The sequence below is a fragment of the Neomonachus schauinslandi genome, chromosome 2 (genome assembly GCF_002201575.2).
Source record: "Neomonachus schauinslandi chromosome 2, ASM220157v2, whole genome shotgun sequence".
In the NCBI taxonomy this organism is placed as follows: domain Eukaryota; kingdom Metazoa; phylum Chordata; class Mammalia; order Carnivora; family Phocidae; genus Neomonachus; species Neomonachus schauinslandi.
In genome coordinates, this window is record NC_058404.1 from 52,418,693 (window position 1) to 52,434,906 (window position 16,214).

The 16,214-nt window shown below is 35.8% G+C and overlaps 1 protein-coding gene across 1 annotated transcript in view; it reads left to right on the top strand.

Moving 5' to 3' along the window:
• MTMR9 (myotubularin related protein 9) overlaps window positions 1-16,214 on the top strand; it is a 51,020-nt gene that overhangs the window by 12,871 nt on the left and 21,935 nt on the right. The window contains exons 3-6 of the mRNA XM_021698804.1: window positions 2,149-2,274; window positions 12,409-12,582; window positions 14,680-14,897; window positions 15,740-15,901. Of these exons, the coding sequence (XP_021554479.1) occupies window positions 2,149-2,274; window positions 12,409-12,582; window positions 14,680-14,897; window positions 15,740-15,901 (680 nt within the window). The remainder of the gene's footprint in view (window positions 1-2,148; window positions 2,275-12,408; window positions 12,583-14,679; window positions 14,898-15,739; window positions 15,902-16,214) is intronic.

Genomic DNA, 16,214 nt, shown 5'->3' on the forward strand with positions numbered 1-16,214 from the left:
CTCAATAATAGTCCATTGTATATATGGTAAGGCTTTTCTAAAAAGTTATTTCTTTTATAAAAGTAAGCAATTATCACCAATAATTATAGTCTTTTGTTTGTCTTTAGTAAGTCTGAATTTTCCATACATCAGGTTTGCTTAAGACAGGGTGTGTTTGTTTTATATTTGTATCAACAATATTGAGTATCTGCTTAGATTCCAAATAATAGACATTTTACTTGGATAATTTAATATTTAAATGGAGGAGCTCACACCATTTTCTTCCCCATTCAAACCAACTATTTTGGTTTACACTCAAATTTTAAATTGTGTTGTTTTAAATCATTGCCACTAAATTATAGCAATTAACTTTATGTTTATAGTATTTTCTAGATAATTATAGATACATTGATTTTTTTTTTCCTTTGGTCTTTGACTAATCTGGTCTTTGTATCCAAAACAAATGCTATTGACTTAACTATTAAAAGGAGGCAGAAAGGTTTAAAAATCTGTCATTAGGATCTTGTTTGGTTTTTAAACAAGAATAGAGAAATAAAACAACTGTTGTGCTGAGAAAAATGGCATGGAACTGGTTTACTTTCTGCCTTTGCTAAGTTTTACTTAGAGGAAATGAGAAGATGAGCTGAACTACATATCTTGTCATTTGGAAGTGATGTAGTAACGTTGATTTGGCCAAATTTGTTAACATGGGTAAGAAACGCACTGTGGTTTCTAGGCTGTTAAATTGAAACACTGTCCTGCTGTTTGGGCAGTGGAATGCTACTGACCCATTTCATTTGAGCATGTTTTTGGTTTTTTTTTTTTTTCAGTTGTGGGTTTGGATTTTCACTGACCAGTCTACATGTTTCTTCTTATCCCTTTTATAACTTACGAGATAGCTGGTTGGTGGGTGTTAGTGAAGTTGCATACGGTAAAGGATAACGGTAAAGGAAATATAGGGCAAAGCCTGTTACCCACTTTCTGGTTGCATTTATTTAGCTTCATTAACATCTGACACTAATCAGTTGTTTAATTGGCTGTATATAGTACCTAAAGTACTTTAGAAACTAAATATATAGGGGCGCCTGGGTGGCTCAGTCGTTAAGCGTCTGCCTTCGGCTCAGGTCATGATCCCAGGGTCCTGGGATTGAGCCCCGCATCAGGCTCCCTGCTCAGCAGGAAGCCTGCTTCTCCCTCTCCCACTCCCCCTGCTTGTGTTCCCTCTTTCGCTGTGTCTCTCTCTGTCAAATAAATAAATAAAATCTTTAAAAAAAAAAAAAAAAAAGAAACTGAATATATAGAAACCCTAACCTCAGGAAGTGACTGTTCTATTGATTGTTTTACAATATAGTAAATATACATCGTGAACCTGGTCTCTTGCCTTTTCCTGGTATCCAATTCCTTCCCCACCTCCTGTATACATCTTGACATGACTTGGGAGTAATAAGTGAATTTCTTATATAAAACAGTTGAGCTATTCTTTCTAATCAAGAATCCATATACCCTAATATAATCTGCTGCCACAAATAGAATCCTGTTGGAAGAATAACTGGCAATTGCTCAGTTTTCTAAAATGTAGCAGGAAGTCTGATGAAGCTTCTATGTAGTTTCCACTGTCTTTTGGAATTGAAATGTTTTCAGTTCTTTCAGTATTAATGTGTTTAAAGGAAAAGTCCTGTCTCTGGTGACATAGTATGTGATCACAAGTCAGAATATGAATGCTTAGTACCTGCCAAAGTGCCTGCTACTTGCATTTAAAATTGTGGTTGTGGGTGCCTGGGTGGCTCAGTTGCTTTCTAACCAAAACCCGTTTGTTTTCTGATTCCCAGAAATATTTGGACCTTTATATTAGGCTTTGTAAAGTGGTGTCAAAGGAGTTAATTTTTCTTCTAGAATAGGCGTGCACACTTTTTTTTGTCCTTTTGTTCATTCAGCAAGTGTTAACTGAGTGTATGCTATGTGCCAGGTACCTTGTTAGATGCTAAAAGCGTGGAAATTAGCTTCAGTAAGCTATAATTGTATCTAGTGGTAAATACAATGTGAGAAAAATATATTGGGTGTGCATCATTATTAGACCGTATTTGTTTAATACCAATTTGGCAGTTAGAAAGTGTTTCAAATTGCAGTATGTTCCTTTATCTTTCTTTTGTTTCCTTTTTTATGCCCTAGGCATTGTCTACCCTGGACTCTATCACTCTGATGTACCCTTTCTTTTACCGGCCCATGTTCGAAGTGATAGAAGATGGCTGGCATTCTTTCCTTCCTGAGCAAGAGTTTGAACTCTACTCTTCAGCTGTGAGTAACGTTTGAGACAACTATGTGTAACAAGAAATAATCCAATACCTTACTTGTGAAATGATCCCTTCCTTCTGGTGACTAATAAAGTGTTGTTGGCTTACCCATGCCTAAACGAGATTTTGTTAGCGGTTAGTACTGCAGCTTCTGCCATTCAGGGATTTGCACAGTTTGTTTTCAATGCTCAGCTCAAGGGATTTTTCTTCTAGTGGATTTCAGATGTTACTTTTTTCTTCAGTGTATTCCAGATGTTACTTTTTTTAATTTTGAAAATGACATTGGTAAAACATTAAGATCTTCATAAAGATAGTCCTGACATGTTTTGAGTTCATTGTTGATTGTTTTAAAAGCATCTCCATAGAAACAACTTTGTATGTAGTAATTAGGTTCTGAGCCATCCCAAAAAAGTCTGTTGAACCCACTGTGTGCTTAAGATAGCATTAGAGAAACATAGACCATATTTGTTTCTGTGGGATAATTTTTGTGTTTTTATAATTTGGGTTATTAAGACCAGGTCACTAGAACCAGATTTTCTTATTCTTCGCAATTTTACTTCTTTCTTCTTCCATCACACCTATGTAAATGGGCCCTGGTTTTGGGGGGGGAGGGGGTGTCAAGAAGTAGGGACCAGAGTCTATGTAATTTAAAAAATAAAGATGTCCATGTCAGTGAAGTGATAAAGGAACAGGAAGTTCACATTCTTATTGTATGGGGCATTTTTATATAGTTCATGGATAACTACCTGTATTTACACTTAAGTTTAGTGTTTTTATTGCGTTAAAAACTGCATAGTAAACATTCTTAAATGCATGATACTTTATGCAGTTAAGTACTGTTATCAGTACTGTTATCAGCTACCACCAACGGTTACCTTAGAAGAATTATTTCCTAGGTGGAAAATGGCAGTCACGTGGTGATCAGGAAGGGAGATGTCTGGATGATTTGTTTGGGTACCCAAAACTGTCTGTATAAATGACCTGCCCATGATTTATCTTGGAGTTAGGTGCCATAAGCGAACCAGTCTAAGTCTGCATTCTACAGGTCAACATTCAAATCAGTCTCCTATTCTGTGCAGAAATCCCCTGTACTAAAAATGTCCATGATGTGGTCGTTTAGCCTCTGCTTGAAATCTTAGGGTGGGAGAATTTGCAAAAACACAATGGTGTCCCATTTGGGGACAGCTCTAATTCTGAGCTGACCTCTGTTTCCCTGTACATAGAGCCAATGTTTCTGATGTTACCTTGTGTTATTCAACTTATCTTATTCCTCTACCATGAACTCTTCTTCAAATTAGGAACTCTTATGTCCCCATTAAGTTTTCTTTTCTGCAGATTAAATATCAGTATTTACTTCAACTTTTTCTAACAACTGTGACCTCAGGGCCGCACACTGTCCTGGTTGCTCTTTCCAGCAGGGCCTTCAGTTTGTCATTTATTCTCTTAAAATATGGTACCCATACCACTTGGCATAGATTGGAACTATTACTGAGACTTTAAGGCAGCTTAAAGGTGCATTAGCTTTTTTGAGCATTAAGTTACTAATGAAATAAACTAAAATTTATACATCTTCTCATATGTGTTACTAAGGGATCTGCCCTATGTTTTTGTTATTGTATTTACTTACTAATTTTTATTTAGATTCAATACTTTTCCTAGTAGGCATTTTCTTTTTGGTTTAGCTAATTATTTAAGCAATTTGTATATTTGAAGTTTTGGTATTTTCCTGCAAATTTTGTAATCCACAGATGTAATGAGAAATCTTTAATGCCTTGTTTGAGGTATTTAGGTACTATTACTAGATGATGGAAATTTAAGATGAGCAAAGCATGGTTCCTTCCTTCCATTTGTTCAAAGTCTAACAGTTATTTAAGTAATCAAGTACAGTGAAATAAGTGCTGACGAAAGTATCCACAAGGCACAGGGAAAATGACATTATTAGATTTGTGTTATAGAAAATCAATTCTGATGCAAAATGCTAAGAAACTCCTTGAAGAAGCTACTGGAATAATGTAAAGAAGATGGTTGGATATAGTGCAGAAAGATTCATAAGGTAGAATTAAAAGGCATTGGTGACCCACTTCCTGGATGTGAAAGGTAAAACAGACAGTGGTATCTAGGATATACCATTGAGATGGGAAAAACAGAAAGAGAAAGGTGTTTAAAGGGAATGAGTTAAGTTCAGTTTGGGTGATGGCAATTCAAAGGGCCTGTATGGTACATTTCATTGAATATCTACAAGAGATAGTCTAGAGCTTATTTGAGAGGTCTGTGTTAAAAATGAAAAACTGAGGGTAATCAGCAAATACACTGTGGAAACCATGAGGAGAGACCGAGATTGCCTAAGGAAAGCATCTGAAGTAAAAAGGATGCCAAGGATTGAACCGTTTAAGAGGTGAATGGAGGAAAAATCCAAGGGAAGAGTGAGTTTCAAGTAGGAGGGAGTCAACAGTGTGCAAAACTTCTTATTCATTGTTGTCTCTTTCCTGGGCTAGAATGTAAGCTGCTAGGTATAAACTTTACAAGGGCGGGAACCATGTCATTCTTGTTTCCTACTGTATTGCTAACACATGATAGGCAAACGGTAAATATTTGTTGAGTAAATGAATGTAGGTGTGTATTTACTCAGGACAGGGCAAAAGGGTAGTAAGGCCTTTTTATATCATTAGAAATCCTCTGCCAGGTTACACCTCTGTCACTTAATCAGTATTCTTTGAGTAAGGTGTTTTGTTTTTTTACCATCTGAAAAACTTTATAATAGCCAGTCCCCACTTCATTATTATGTCCAAAAGAGATGTGTGGTATTGAGAGGACAGTACTAAAACTAGCTATCAAGATATCTTGTGTTGCATCCCTGATATGTTATTGGCTGCTTGACTTTTTGGGACTCAGTTTCCATGTCTACAAAATGAAAGTGTTGAACAAAACTGATCTCCTACTTTAAGCATGCTTTTATTCTAGGATATCATGAAAGATTATTTTAGGTACTTTGTTGAAATAGTCATACACAATATATCTGTACTCCCTCAATCTACCACTTTTGAAATTATATATAAAAAAGGTGATAAGGTTCTGCTTATGATTGAATAGCTCCTATCTGAGAAGATCTCCTGCAGAGATTAGTGACAAACTATAAATAAAACACAAAAAAACTACCACCTGAAAGCCCTGGTAATTGAACAGAAAGCAGCATATTTGGGAGGGGGTCAAAGTGTAGAGAAAATGAATGGCAGAATGAAATTCCTATTTGGGGGGCTTTGTCCTGAGGTCATCATAGTTGAGGCATTGATAATGTGGAAACGCTAACATTCCAACTGAAAGCTCACTTTCTGGTGGGAGGAACCAGGTGAAAGTCTTGGGGCAACCAGAGAGCTAGAGAAGGGGAACCTTGATTTTGTGGTATACAACCTTGAACCTCTAGCTGATCATGAGTGGTGCTTGCATGAAGCAGACTGAGATCAGTCAGAATCAAGAGCTGAGCTGCGTTGCACACAGGTGTTAACAGAGTTTGCAATTTAAATCTAACAAAGTTAATTGCCTACTAAAACAAAAAACATTAACTCTTCAAAGGAGTATAATGGAATGCAGAGCTTCCACAGCATAACATTTGCAATGTCCAGGATACAGTCTAAAATTGAGCTAAGATATTGTGACCCATTCTGAAGGAAAAAGTTGGCAAGTACCAACGCCAGGGTGACTCAGATGCTTAAATTATCACACAAGGATTTTTTTTTTTTTAATATTTTATTTATTTGAGATAGCATGTGCAAGGGAGTGTGGGGCAGGGCTGGGCAGGGGGAGCAGAGTGAAAGGGAGAAGCAGAAGCAGACTCCCCACTGAGCAGGGAGCCTGACATCAGGGCTCAATCCCAGGACCCTAGGATCATGACCTGAGCCAAAGGCAGACGCCCAACCAACTGAGCCACCCAGGCACCATCACACAAGGACTTTAACCAAAGAAAAGATAGGAAATACCAACAGAGAAATAGAAAATACAGAAAGAACCAAATGGAACTCTTAGAACTTTTTGAAAATTATATCTGAAATTAAAAATTCACTGGAGGAGTTAAAAAGCAGAAGAGGTGACAGAAAACAGAACCAATGAACTTGAAATTAGAGCAATAGGAATTATTTTGTAGAAAGAAGGGGGAGGGGTTAAGTTATAGTAAAATAAGCAGAGCCTCAGGGACCTGTGGAACATATCAGAATGTCTAGCATATGTGTAATTGGAGAACCAGAAGGAGAGACTAGAGAGAATAAGGTAGAAAATATATTTTAAAAAATAATGTTCAAAAACTTTCCAAATTTGAGGAATGATACAAATTCAAAAAGTTCAGCAAGCCCCAGACAGGATAAATGAGAAGAAAACACTGCATAGGCACGTGGTAGTTAAACTGTCAAAGAGCAACAGTAAAGAGATCTTGAAAGCTGCCAGGTAAAAACCAAACATTACATACACAGAGACAACAATCAAATTAGTGTGGACTGTTCATCAGAAATCCTGGCAACCAGAAGAGAAAACTATAAAGTGCTGAAAGGAACAAAACTTGCCAACCTTGAGTTTTGTATGTGGTGAAATATCTTTCAAGAAGGAAGGTGAAACAACATTTTCAGATAAAAGGAAACTAAGAATTTATTGCCAAGAGGCCTTTACTATAAGAAATGTTAAAGGAAGTTTTTCAGACTGAAGGGAAATAATAGCAGAGGGAAACTTGAATATTTAGAATTATTGAAGAATATTGGAAATGCTAAATACCTAGGTAAATATAACAGGCTATTTTTTTTCCTTTTTAATGTCTTTAAAATATACATGACTATTTAGACTACAGCATTGCCTTTGTGGTGTTTATAGTGTATTTAGACATATTAAATATGGAAACTATAATGTTAAAGGTGATGAGTGTGGGGTGGCTGAATGGATAAATATACTTGTACAGTTATATTCTTTGTTGAGAGAATCTGTCTTGTGCATTGTGGGATATTTGGCAGCATCTTTCGCACCACTAGATGCCAGTAGAATTCTCCTCCCCCCAACCTGTGGTTGTCTCTACACATTGCCAGATGTTACCTCTATGCAAAATCATCCCTGGTTGAAAACCACTGTCCTAGAGCAATCCTTTTTTTTAAAAATGGGAAGAGGTATAAATTAAAAGTTAATATGTACATTAAAATGCAATTCTAAAAAGTAAATAATCTGACAGAAGGTGGGAAAGAAAAAATAGGAATAAAAACTGAAGGGATAAACAGAAAATAAATGTTAAACTCTATTTCAGCAGTATCAACAACTACTTTAGTATCAATGAGCTAAAGACTCCTATTGAAAGACAAAGATCGTCAGACTGACATAAAGAAAAAAAGAAGGCAAGATCCAAATACAAGCTGTGTACAAGAGATGCATTTTGAATATGAAGACATAGATTGAAAAATAAATAAATGGGAAAATATGTGGTGGATAAAAAAACAGAAGTAGCTGCATTAATTAAGGATTTAAAAAAAAAGATTTCAAGACACAAAATATCATCAAATAAAAAGGGTCATTCCATAATAATAAAATTTTTAGGAAGATATAACTATATATATATATATGTGCCTAATAACAAAAATTGATAGAAGTTAGGAAGAAATAAGTAATTCTTGATCATGGTATGAGATTGTTAACACAGCAATTAATAGAACAACTAGGCTAAAAACAAAAACTAGACAACAACAAAACAAGACATGGAAGATTTGAACAACACTGATATTTATAGAATGCTAGTCACAACTTCTGTATAATATATAGTACTCAAGAGCACATGGTATGTTCCCCAGGAGAGACTGAATGCAGGGCTATTAAATAAATTTCAATATTAAAAAGATTGAAAGCATACAAAGTATAATCTCTAGGCCCAAAGAAGTTAAATTAGAAATCAGTAAACTAAGGTAATTAGTTTTTTTAGTAGACTATCCTAAATTAAACAAGATACTTGTAAATAATCTGGGAGTCAAAAATGAAATCATAAAGGAGATGAGAAAATAGTTTGAACTGAATGATAATAAAAATGCATCATCAAAATATGTGGGATACAGCTAAAGCAATGTTTAAAGAGAAACCTACAGCTTTAGAATGCTTAGATTAAAAAAGGAGAAAAGGTCCAAAATCACCAACTTAAAGCTATGAAAAAAAGAACAAAGTAACTGGAAAGAATGAAATAGTAAAAATAAGAGTAGAAATCAATAAAATACTTACAACTCATAAGCAAGGTTAGCAAGGTTGTTCGATATAAATATACCAAAAGTAATTGTATTGGCAACAAGGAGTCTGAAAATGAATAAAATACTTGGGAATAAATTTAACAAAAGAAGTGCAGATTCTGTGCACTGGAAAACACAAAACATTGCAGAGAGAAGTTAAAGATATCTAAATAAATGGAGAGATATACCATGTTCATGGATTAGAAGACGGTATGGTTAAGATCAGTAGTGGGCTGGGCGCCTGGGTGGCTCAGTTGGTTAAGCGACTGCCTTCAGCTCAGGTCATGATCCTGGAGTCCCGGGATCGAGTCCCACATCAGGCTCCCTGCTGAGCAGGGAGTCTGCTTCTCCCTCTGACCCTCCCCCCTCTCATGTGCTCTCTCTCATTCTCTCTCTCAAATAAATAAAATCTTTAAAAAAAAAAAAAAAGATCAGTAGTGGGCTGACTTATGTAATGGACAACAAAGTAAATATTTTAGGCTTTGTGAGTCATGCAGTCTCTGTTACAACTGTACCACTCTGCTGTTGTAGCATGAAAACAGCAATAGATAACACATCAATGAATTGGTAGTGCTATGTTCCAGTAAAACTTTATTTATAAAAATGGGCAGTAGCCTGGATTTGGCTTGCAGATTATTGTTTGCTGACCTCTCATTAAGATGACAATTGTCTCTGGAGTGCCTGTGTGGCTCAGTCAGTTAAGCGTCTGCCTTCGGCTCAGGTCATGATACCTGGGGTCCTGGGATCAAGCCCCATGTTGCGCTCTGCTCAGCGGGGAGCCTGCTTCTCCCTCTTCCTCTGCCGCTCCCCCTTCCCCCACTTGTGCTCTCTCTCTCTCTCTTTCAAATAAATAAATGAAATTTTTTTAAAAAGATGACAGTTGTCTCCAAATTGATTTATAGATTCAATGCAGATCCTCTCAAAATTCCAATAGCTGTTTTGTTTAAATTGACAAAGCTATCCTAAAATGTATGTGAATATGCAAAGTTACTAGAATAGCCAAAACAACTTCAAAAAAATAAATGATTTACTTGCGTTGATTTTAAAACTTAATATAAAGCTACAATAATCAAGAGAATGTGGTATGAGGAAGACCTATACATGGATGAAATAAGAGCTAATACCCTATTGGATGAAATAAGAGCTATACCCTATTGGTATAAGTGTAGACCTATATATGGATGAAATAAGAGCTAAAACTGTGAAACTTCTTGAAGACAACACAGGAGAAAACCTTTATGACCTTGGATTAGGCAAAGATTTTTTAGATAAACACCAAAAGTGACTGAAAGCAGATTAATGACTTCCTAGTTTGGGATGTGGAGGGGAAGATACAGATTACAAAAATACACGTGGGATTTTGTGGGAGATGATTGAAATGTTTGTTATCTTGATTGTGGTGGGGTGGTTTTGTGGGTGTATACAACTGTCAAAGACTCAGGAAATCATGCACTCTAAATGGATCTAGTTTATTTTTCATACAAATAATAAAATCTCAAAGTTGATTAAAAAGAAGAGAAAAAACTTAAAGTTAAGTAGCTGATTAGAAACAAAGAGAATCAATGATCCGAAATATAGATCTGAAGTAATGGCTCAGAGTACAGAGCAGAGAAACAAGGAAGATGGGAAAAATGATAGAGAATTTAGATACGCATGGATAATACAGGGAGGAGATCCAACAACATTTATTAAATGGGAGTTCAGGAAGAAGATAATAGAGAAAATGGAAGAGAGGCACTATTCAAATAGGTAATGGTCTAGAGTTCTCCAGAATCCATGAAAGTCACAAGCTCTTAGATTAAAGTGTCTCAGCAAACACCATGCAAGACAATAAAAAAGAAATCTTCACTTAATGTGTTGTAGTATAGCTATTAAATAGTAAGGCAAAGAGAATATCACAAAATTAGAGAGGAAAGACAAATTACATAAATGGTGTAATAAAATTAAAATAGAAAAGAAACCCAATAGGATAGAACTAAACATCTATTCTTGATAAAAGCTCTTGGCAGAATTGGATTTGAAGTGAATTTACATAATCTGATAAGTGCTACCTGGTAAATCTGATAAAGCTACCCAAAACAAAAACATACAAAACATATTATTCCCTTAAGTTCAAGAATGAGACAAGATGCCCACCAACCACTACTCCTTGCTTGTTCAGTAAGACAAGAAGGAAAAATAAGAAGTACAAGGATTGAAATGAAAGAAGCAAGACTGTCATTGTTGCTTATATGCTTGTGTACGCAGGAAGCTGAAAGCATTTCTCTACACCAACCACAATTTTGAAAACAACTAAAATGCAACAAAAATATAAGGTTTCTATGAATATATCAAAGAAAAGATATGCAAGGCTTTTACTGAGAGAATTATACAACTTTATTGAAAAAATTAAGAAAGCTTTAAAAAGGTAGGAGACACTGTGCTCATGGACAAGGAGACTGAATATTTTAAAGATGTAATTGTCTTCAAATGAATCTGTAGAGTCAATGTAGTCTTGTTAAAACTGCTGTGGGTTTTTACATGAAATTTGATAAAAGTTGCACAGAGAAGCAGAGGACTGAGAGGAGCCCAGGTACTCTTGGAGAGCAAAAAAAAAAAAAAAAAAAGAGGGAGGAGGAGACTTAGCCTACTAAATGTCAAGTCTATTCTAAAAGCTATGGGACTTACTACAAATAAACCAGTGGGACAGAATAGAGAGCCCTCTATGTATGGAAACTTAATATATGCCAGAAAGTGGTATTGCAGGTCAGTGGACGATCATACCATTCTCCAGAGTAGGAAATAAATAAGTAATGCCTGGTCGTGAAATTCAAGAACTAATAGTATAGTCATATTATTTAGAAATTTGGAGGTAAACGCCAGAGTTAAAGCTAAAAGAGTTGAAAATGGTTGCCTCTGGGGAGAGGGAATTATGAGATGGAGATGAGCAGGAAACAGGTAAATTCCTTTTTTTAAACAATAAATCTTTTAGAAACTCTCTTTAAAATTGGTAAAGAGAATAACTGAAAAATGAAAATGGCTTAATTTAAAAATATATGGTATCATGTAAAAGGGTTTTTTAAAAAAATTCTTTTTCTACAGTATGCTTTTTCTACAGTATACAGTATTTACTTCGATTTTATCTTCTTGCTACTGCAACCCATGACCAGCATGTTAGGCCAGCTCTGATTTATCGGAATATATCAAAATGTGCATATACATAATTTTATTTTTTTAACTGTAAAAAGCTTTTTACAGTCTTCAAGTGGTTTTTATTTTTGATGTTTGAAGTAAGTTGTCATTGGATAATTTTATGTTGTATACTTTTAGTCCTTAGTATAGTGAGTTAGAAATTATTTCATTGATTCCTAAGTATAACTTTTTTTTAGTATTAAGTCGTTATTGTTTTAAGAAAGATATTACCAGTCTTTCTAGATTTCCTTTTTTTTCAAATAACAGAAGAGAACAAGGGATTTGATGTATGTAGTAGCTCTATTCTCATCTGTTCTGGTTGAGCATTATCTAGAGTATTATACTCTTCCTGTTGCTATACTGAAGAGTACCAAAAAAAAAAAAAGTAAATGATACCCAAAAAGATGAATGGGATGATGTCAGCTAATAGGATGCCATGTGAAATAGGCATTTGTGCTGAAATCACAGTAAAAACAATAGAGGAAGTTACAGTATCCACATTTTGCTCAATATAAGGAAACACTTTCTAGGAACCGAGGATCCCTAGCATAGCAAGAAGCTGATTCTGAAGAATATAACTCCTTCAAGTATGGGTTAGGTATCCTTATATTAAATTCCTGAGAGATGGCTTCTTCATTGTATGAAAGTTGATCTCTAAGATCCTTTTAAAATTTTCAGATTATTTTGTGACATTGAGATACTTGCTTAGCTTTGAAGTATTTTGTGTTTTTCAGACCAGTGAATGGAGGTTAAGCTATGTCAATAAGGAATTTGCCGTCTGCCCTTCTTACCCGCCAATTGTCATAGTTCCCAGATCCATTGATGATGAAGCTCTTCGAAAGGTAGCTATGTTTCGACATGGAGGACGCTTCCCAGTACTCAGCTATTATCATAAAAAAAATGGAATGGTAAGTAAGTGTATGGTACTGCTGCTTGATCCAGTGAAAGTCTTAGTTTGCGGATCTTGTCTTAGAAATATTCCCTTTTCTGTGTACTTGTTCATAGATGTGATTAGTCTCTCCTGCTATGACTTCCTTCTTTTAAACTTTAGGGAATCAGGAGTAGTATGTTTTGTGATTAGGATATGATTTTGAATTCTTTTCATGATGCTGCTCAAAATTAGAAAGGCCAGATAGGCTTATCTTCAGGACTCAGTACAAAGGGAACTAATGTTCATTTGACACTTAAAATAATACTGTTAGGTAGAAAAATAAATTTCTCCAACCAAAATAGTGGTAAGATACTTTATTTTAATTATCTTTACTAAATTTCCCTGTAAAAGGTAAATTAAGCAGACATTTTTATTTTCAAAATGGAGAAGAGTGACACATGTTATTGTTACAACTTTAGTAAACACAGGAGTCAGTACTTGAATAGGCAAGCACTTGCTGTGTGTTTCCTAAATATTTTCTTTCTTTTTTTTTTTGTTTTGAGAGAGAGTGCACGAGTTGAGGGTGAGGGTAGGGTAGAGCAGAGGGAGAGAGAATCCTAAGCAGGAGCATGGAGCCTGATGTGGGGCTCGATCCTGCGACCCTAAGATCATGACCTGAGCCGAAATCAAGAGTTGAATGCCTAACTGACTGAGCCACCCAGCCGCCCCCTAAATATTTTCTAAATCTATTTCTGTTCTCTTATTTTCTCTCAGTCAGTAACTCTGTTTCTCATTTTGAAACCAGTAGTAAATTAGTGCATAAGTTATAGTCATATTCCATTTCCCTTTTTTCCCTGGATAGTAAATACGGATATTTAGAATAAAAAGATTTCTAAAAATTTGCTACTTTGACATCAGGTCATCTATCCTGTTTGCTCAGTAGTATTTCTGTTAATCAGTGTTCATTACAAAGCATTTTAAAAAATATTAAATATACTGTGTGTCCATTTACATGGTTAGCACAGACTGGGAGTTAACTGTTGTCACCTTCTGGATGACCTTTCTTCATCATGTTAAATTTCAAGGTAGTTAATATAACAGCATATATTATGGGATGAAATGGAAATAACTCTAAACTGTTCACCAGGGAAGAGATCAGTATAATACTGATTTCTTGAGAAAAGTTTCAAAATCAAACTTACAAAATATATAGTTGATGGTCTTTGGAAACAAGTTTCTAGGTCTTGAAATACTGAAAAGGATGAAAGAGGGCCATAGGAGAATAAATAATAGACAAGCAGCTTTCAAGATACTAAAAATGATTCCCATAAGAAGAATAGTACATAAGCTTTTTTATCTTACCATTGGTGACTTTTCGCTTTATAATTCTTTTCCTTTTTAAAAAGATTTATTTATTTGAGGGGGGCAGAGGGAGAGAATTTCAAGCAGACTCCCCACTGAACGCAGAGCCTGACATGAGGCTCAGTCTCAAGACCCTGAGATCATAACCTGAGCTGAAACCAAAAGTTGGACGCTTAACCGACTGAGCCACCCAGATGGCCCTTTACAATTCTTTTAAAGATTTTATTTATTTATTTGTCAGAGAGAGAGCACAAGCAGAGGGAGAAGCAGGCTCCCCAATGAGCAAGGAACCTGATGCGGGACTCGATCCCAGGACTATCATGACCTGAGCCAAAGGCAGACGCTTAACCAACTGAACCACCCAGTTATCCCTATAATTCTTGATAAAACCTGCCAACCCTGTTTATGTAGTTGAAACAGAAGTTTACCGGCACATAGGCCATTATTCTTGTATTACAAGGCTGTGTCCAGTAAACAATTTACTGACTAAATGAATTGTAATAATGTTTGATCTCTTTAGCAATTATAATGTATTATGTGGAAATATTTTGAGATATTAGGAAGAAAAACCGTTACAGTGCAGGGCTTATTTTTGTTTTACAGTTATTAATTATTGCAAATATATAGAGCTGTTTCTTTGTTTCAGGATCAAATTCATTTCAAAGTGTCACACAATTGTTTTTGAGATACTCTTAATCTAGGTAATTCATTTCTGTTTTCAGAAACTTTCAAAGCAGCTATTCTTCAATTTTAAACTGCATTGTGCTTCTAGGTAATCATGCGAAGTGGTCAGCCACTCACTGGCACAAATGGGAGAAGGTGCAAAGAAGATGAAAAGCTGATAAATGCTACCCTCAGGGCAGGAAAACGAGGCTACATCATTGACACCCGATCTTTAAATGTAGCTCAGCAAGCTAGAGCCAAAGGCGGCGGCTTTGAACAAGAAGCTCATTATCCCCAGTGGAGGCGGATTCATAAGTCCATTGAGAGGTAAAAGACTCTGGAGACAGTAACGGACTCTTATTAGAAGCGAATTAGAGTGAGTGAGCCCTTAGCTGTTCAAAGATCACAAGTTCTCAAACGAACCTACCCATTAACTTAAAGTCAGAAATTGGCTGGATATCCTGTCATGTTTTATAAGATGAGGGGGAAACTTAATGCTTTCTCTAAGTGAACTCTGCAATTTCATCACCGCAAGGTCTATTTCTCTGTTAGTAGATCACTGGTCACCACACTTAGTGAACAGATATGCTACAGATAAGTATATTTTTCTAAGTCAGAATTCTGACTAGAGACTTCCTTTCCCCCACACCCACCTATTCTCACATCGTATTTCCTCCACCAATATCTTTTGTTTATGTTTGCAGTTAGAGGTTTATCAGGGCTTCTGGAATGGGTGGGTGGGGGTTGGAGCTAATAAAACAATGGGGTCTGAGCTGGCCTTGGCCATCCCTGCTGAAGGTACCGGGTGTCTAGTGTTGGATCTGTGGGAACAGGATGGCAGATGTCAGTGGTGTGGCCTCGTGACTTGTCACAAAATGCAGTGTTCTGTCCTATTCCCTAGTCAGGAAATTCAGCTGCATGAACTGGTTTAATCTGTTCATCTGAGGAATGATTTACCAGGACAGGCGTGTTAAGCTTCCTTGCAACCATATTTAAATATTAGTTTTTCAGGGTTTAATTGTCAAGTTATTGTATAGCAAGGTAAATATTTTTATACTATTTTGAGCTACTTTGCCTCTTGGATATAGTGGAGGTTGGGGTTTTGGTTTGGTTTCTCCTTCATCATTGTATTTTCTATTTTCTTTTTTACTTTTTCTTGTTTTTTAAAGGTATCACATTCTTCAGGAGAGCTTAATCAAACTCGTGGAAGCTTGTAATGACCAAACACATAACATGGACCGATGGCTCGGTAGATTGGAGGCTTCGAACTGGCTGACGCACATCAAAGAGATTCTTACAACTGCTTGTCTAGCAGCTCAGTGTATCGACAGGTAAAGTGTATTTCAGTGTTCCAGAATGGGACACGTACTGCTAACTAGACTTTGCTCTTATCCAGACTATGTTTATATATTGCGTGAAAGTTTGCGCCTGGTCTATACCTTATGTTCAGATCATTGTATAAATTACTACATAAGATAGTCATTGCCATTCAGTTATCGATGAAGTGTGTGCATAGAGTCTGGTATTTTATTGATGATTAATGAACCACATATATACACACATCTTCAATGATACAACTTTTTTTTTAAGTACTAAAGGAACTATTTTTTTTCTATAAAATCCTTGAATTGTGAATCTACCAAT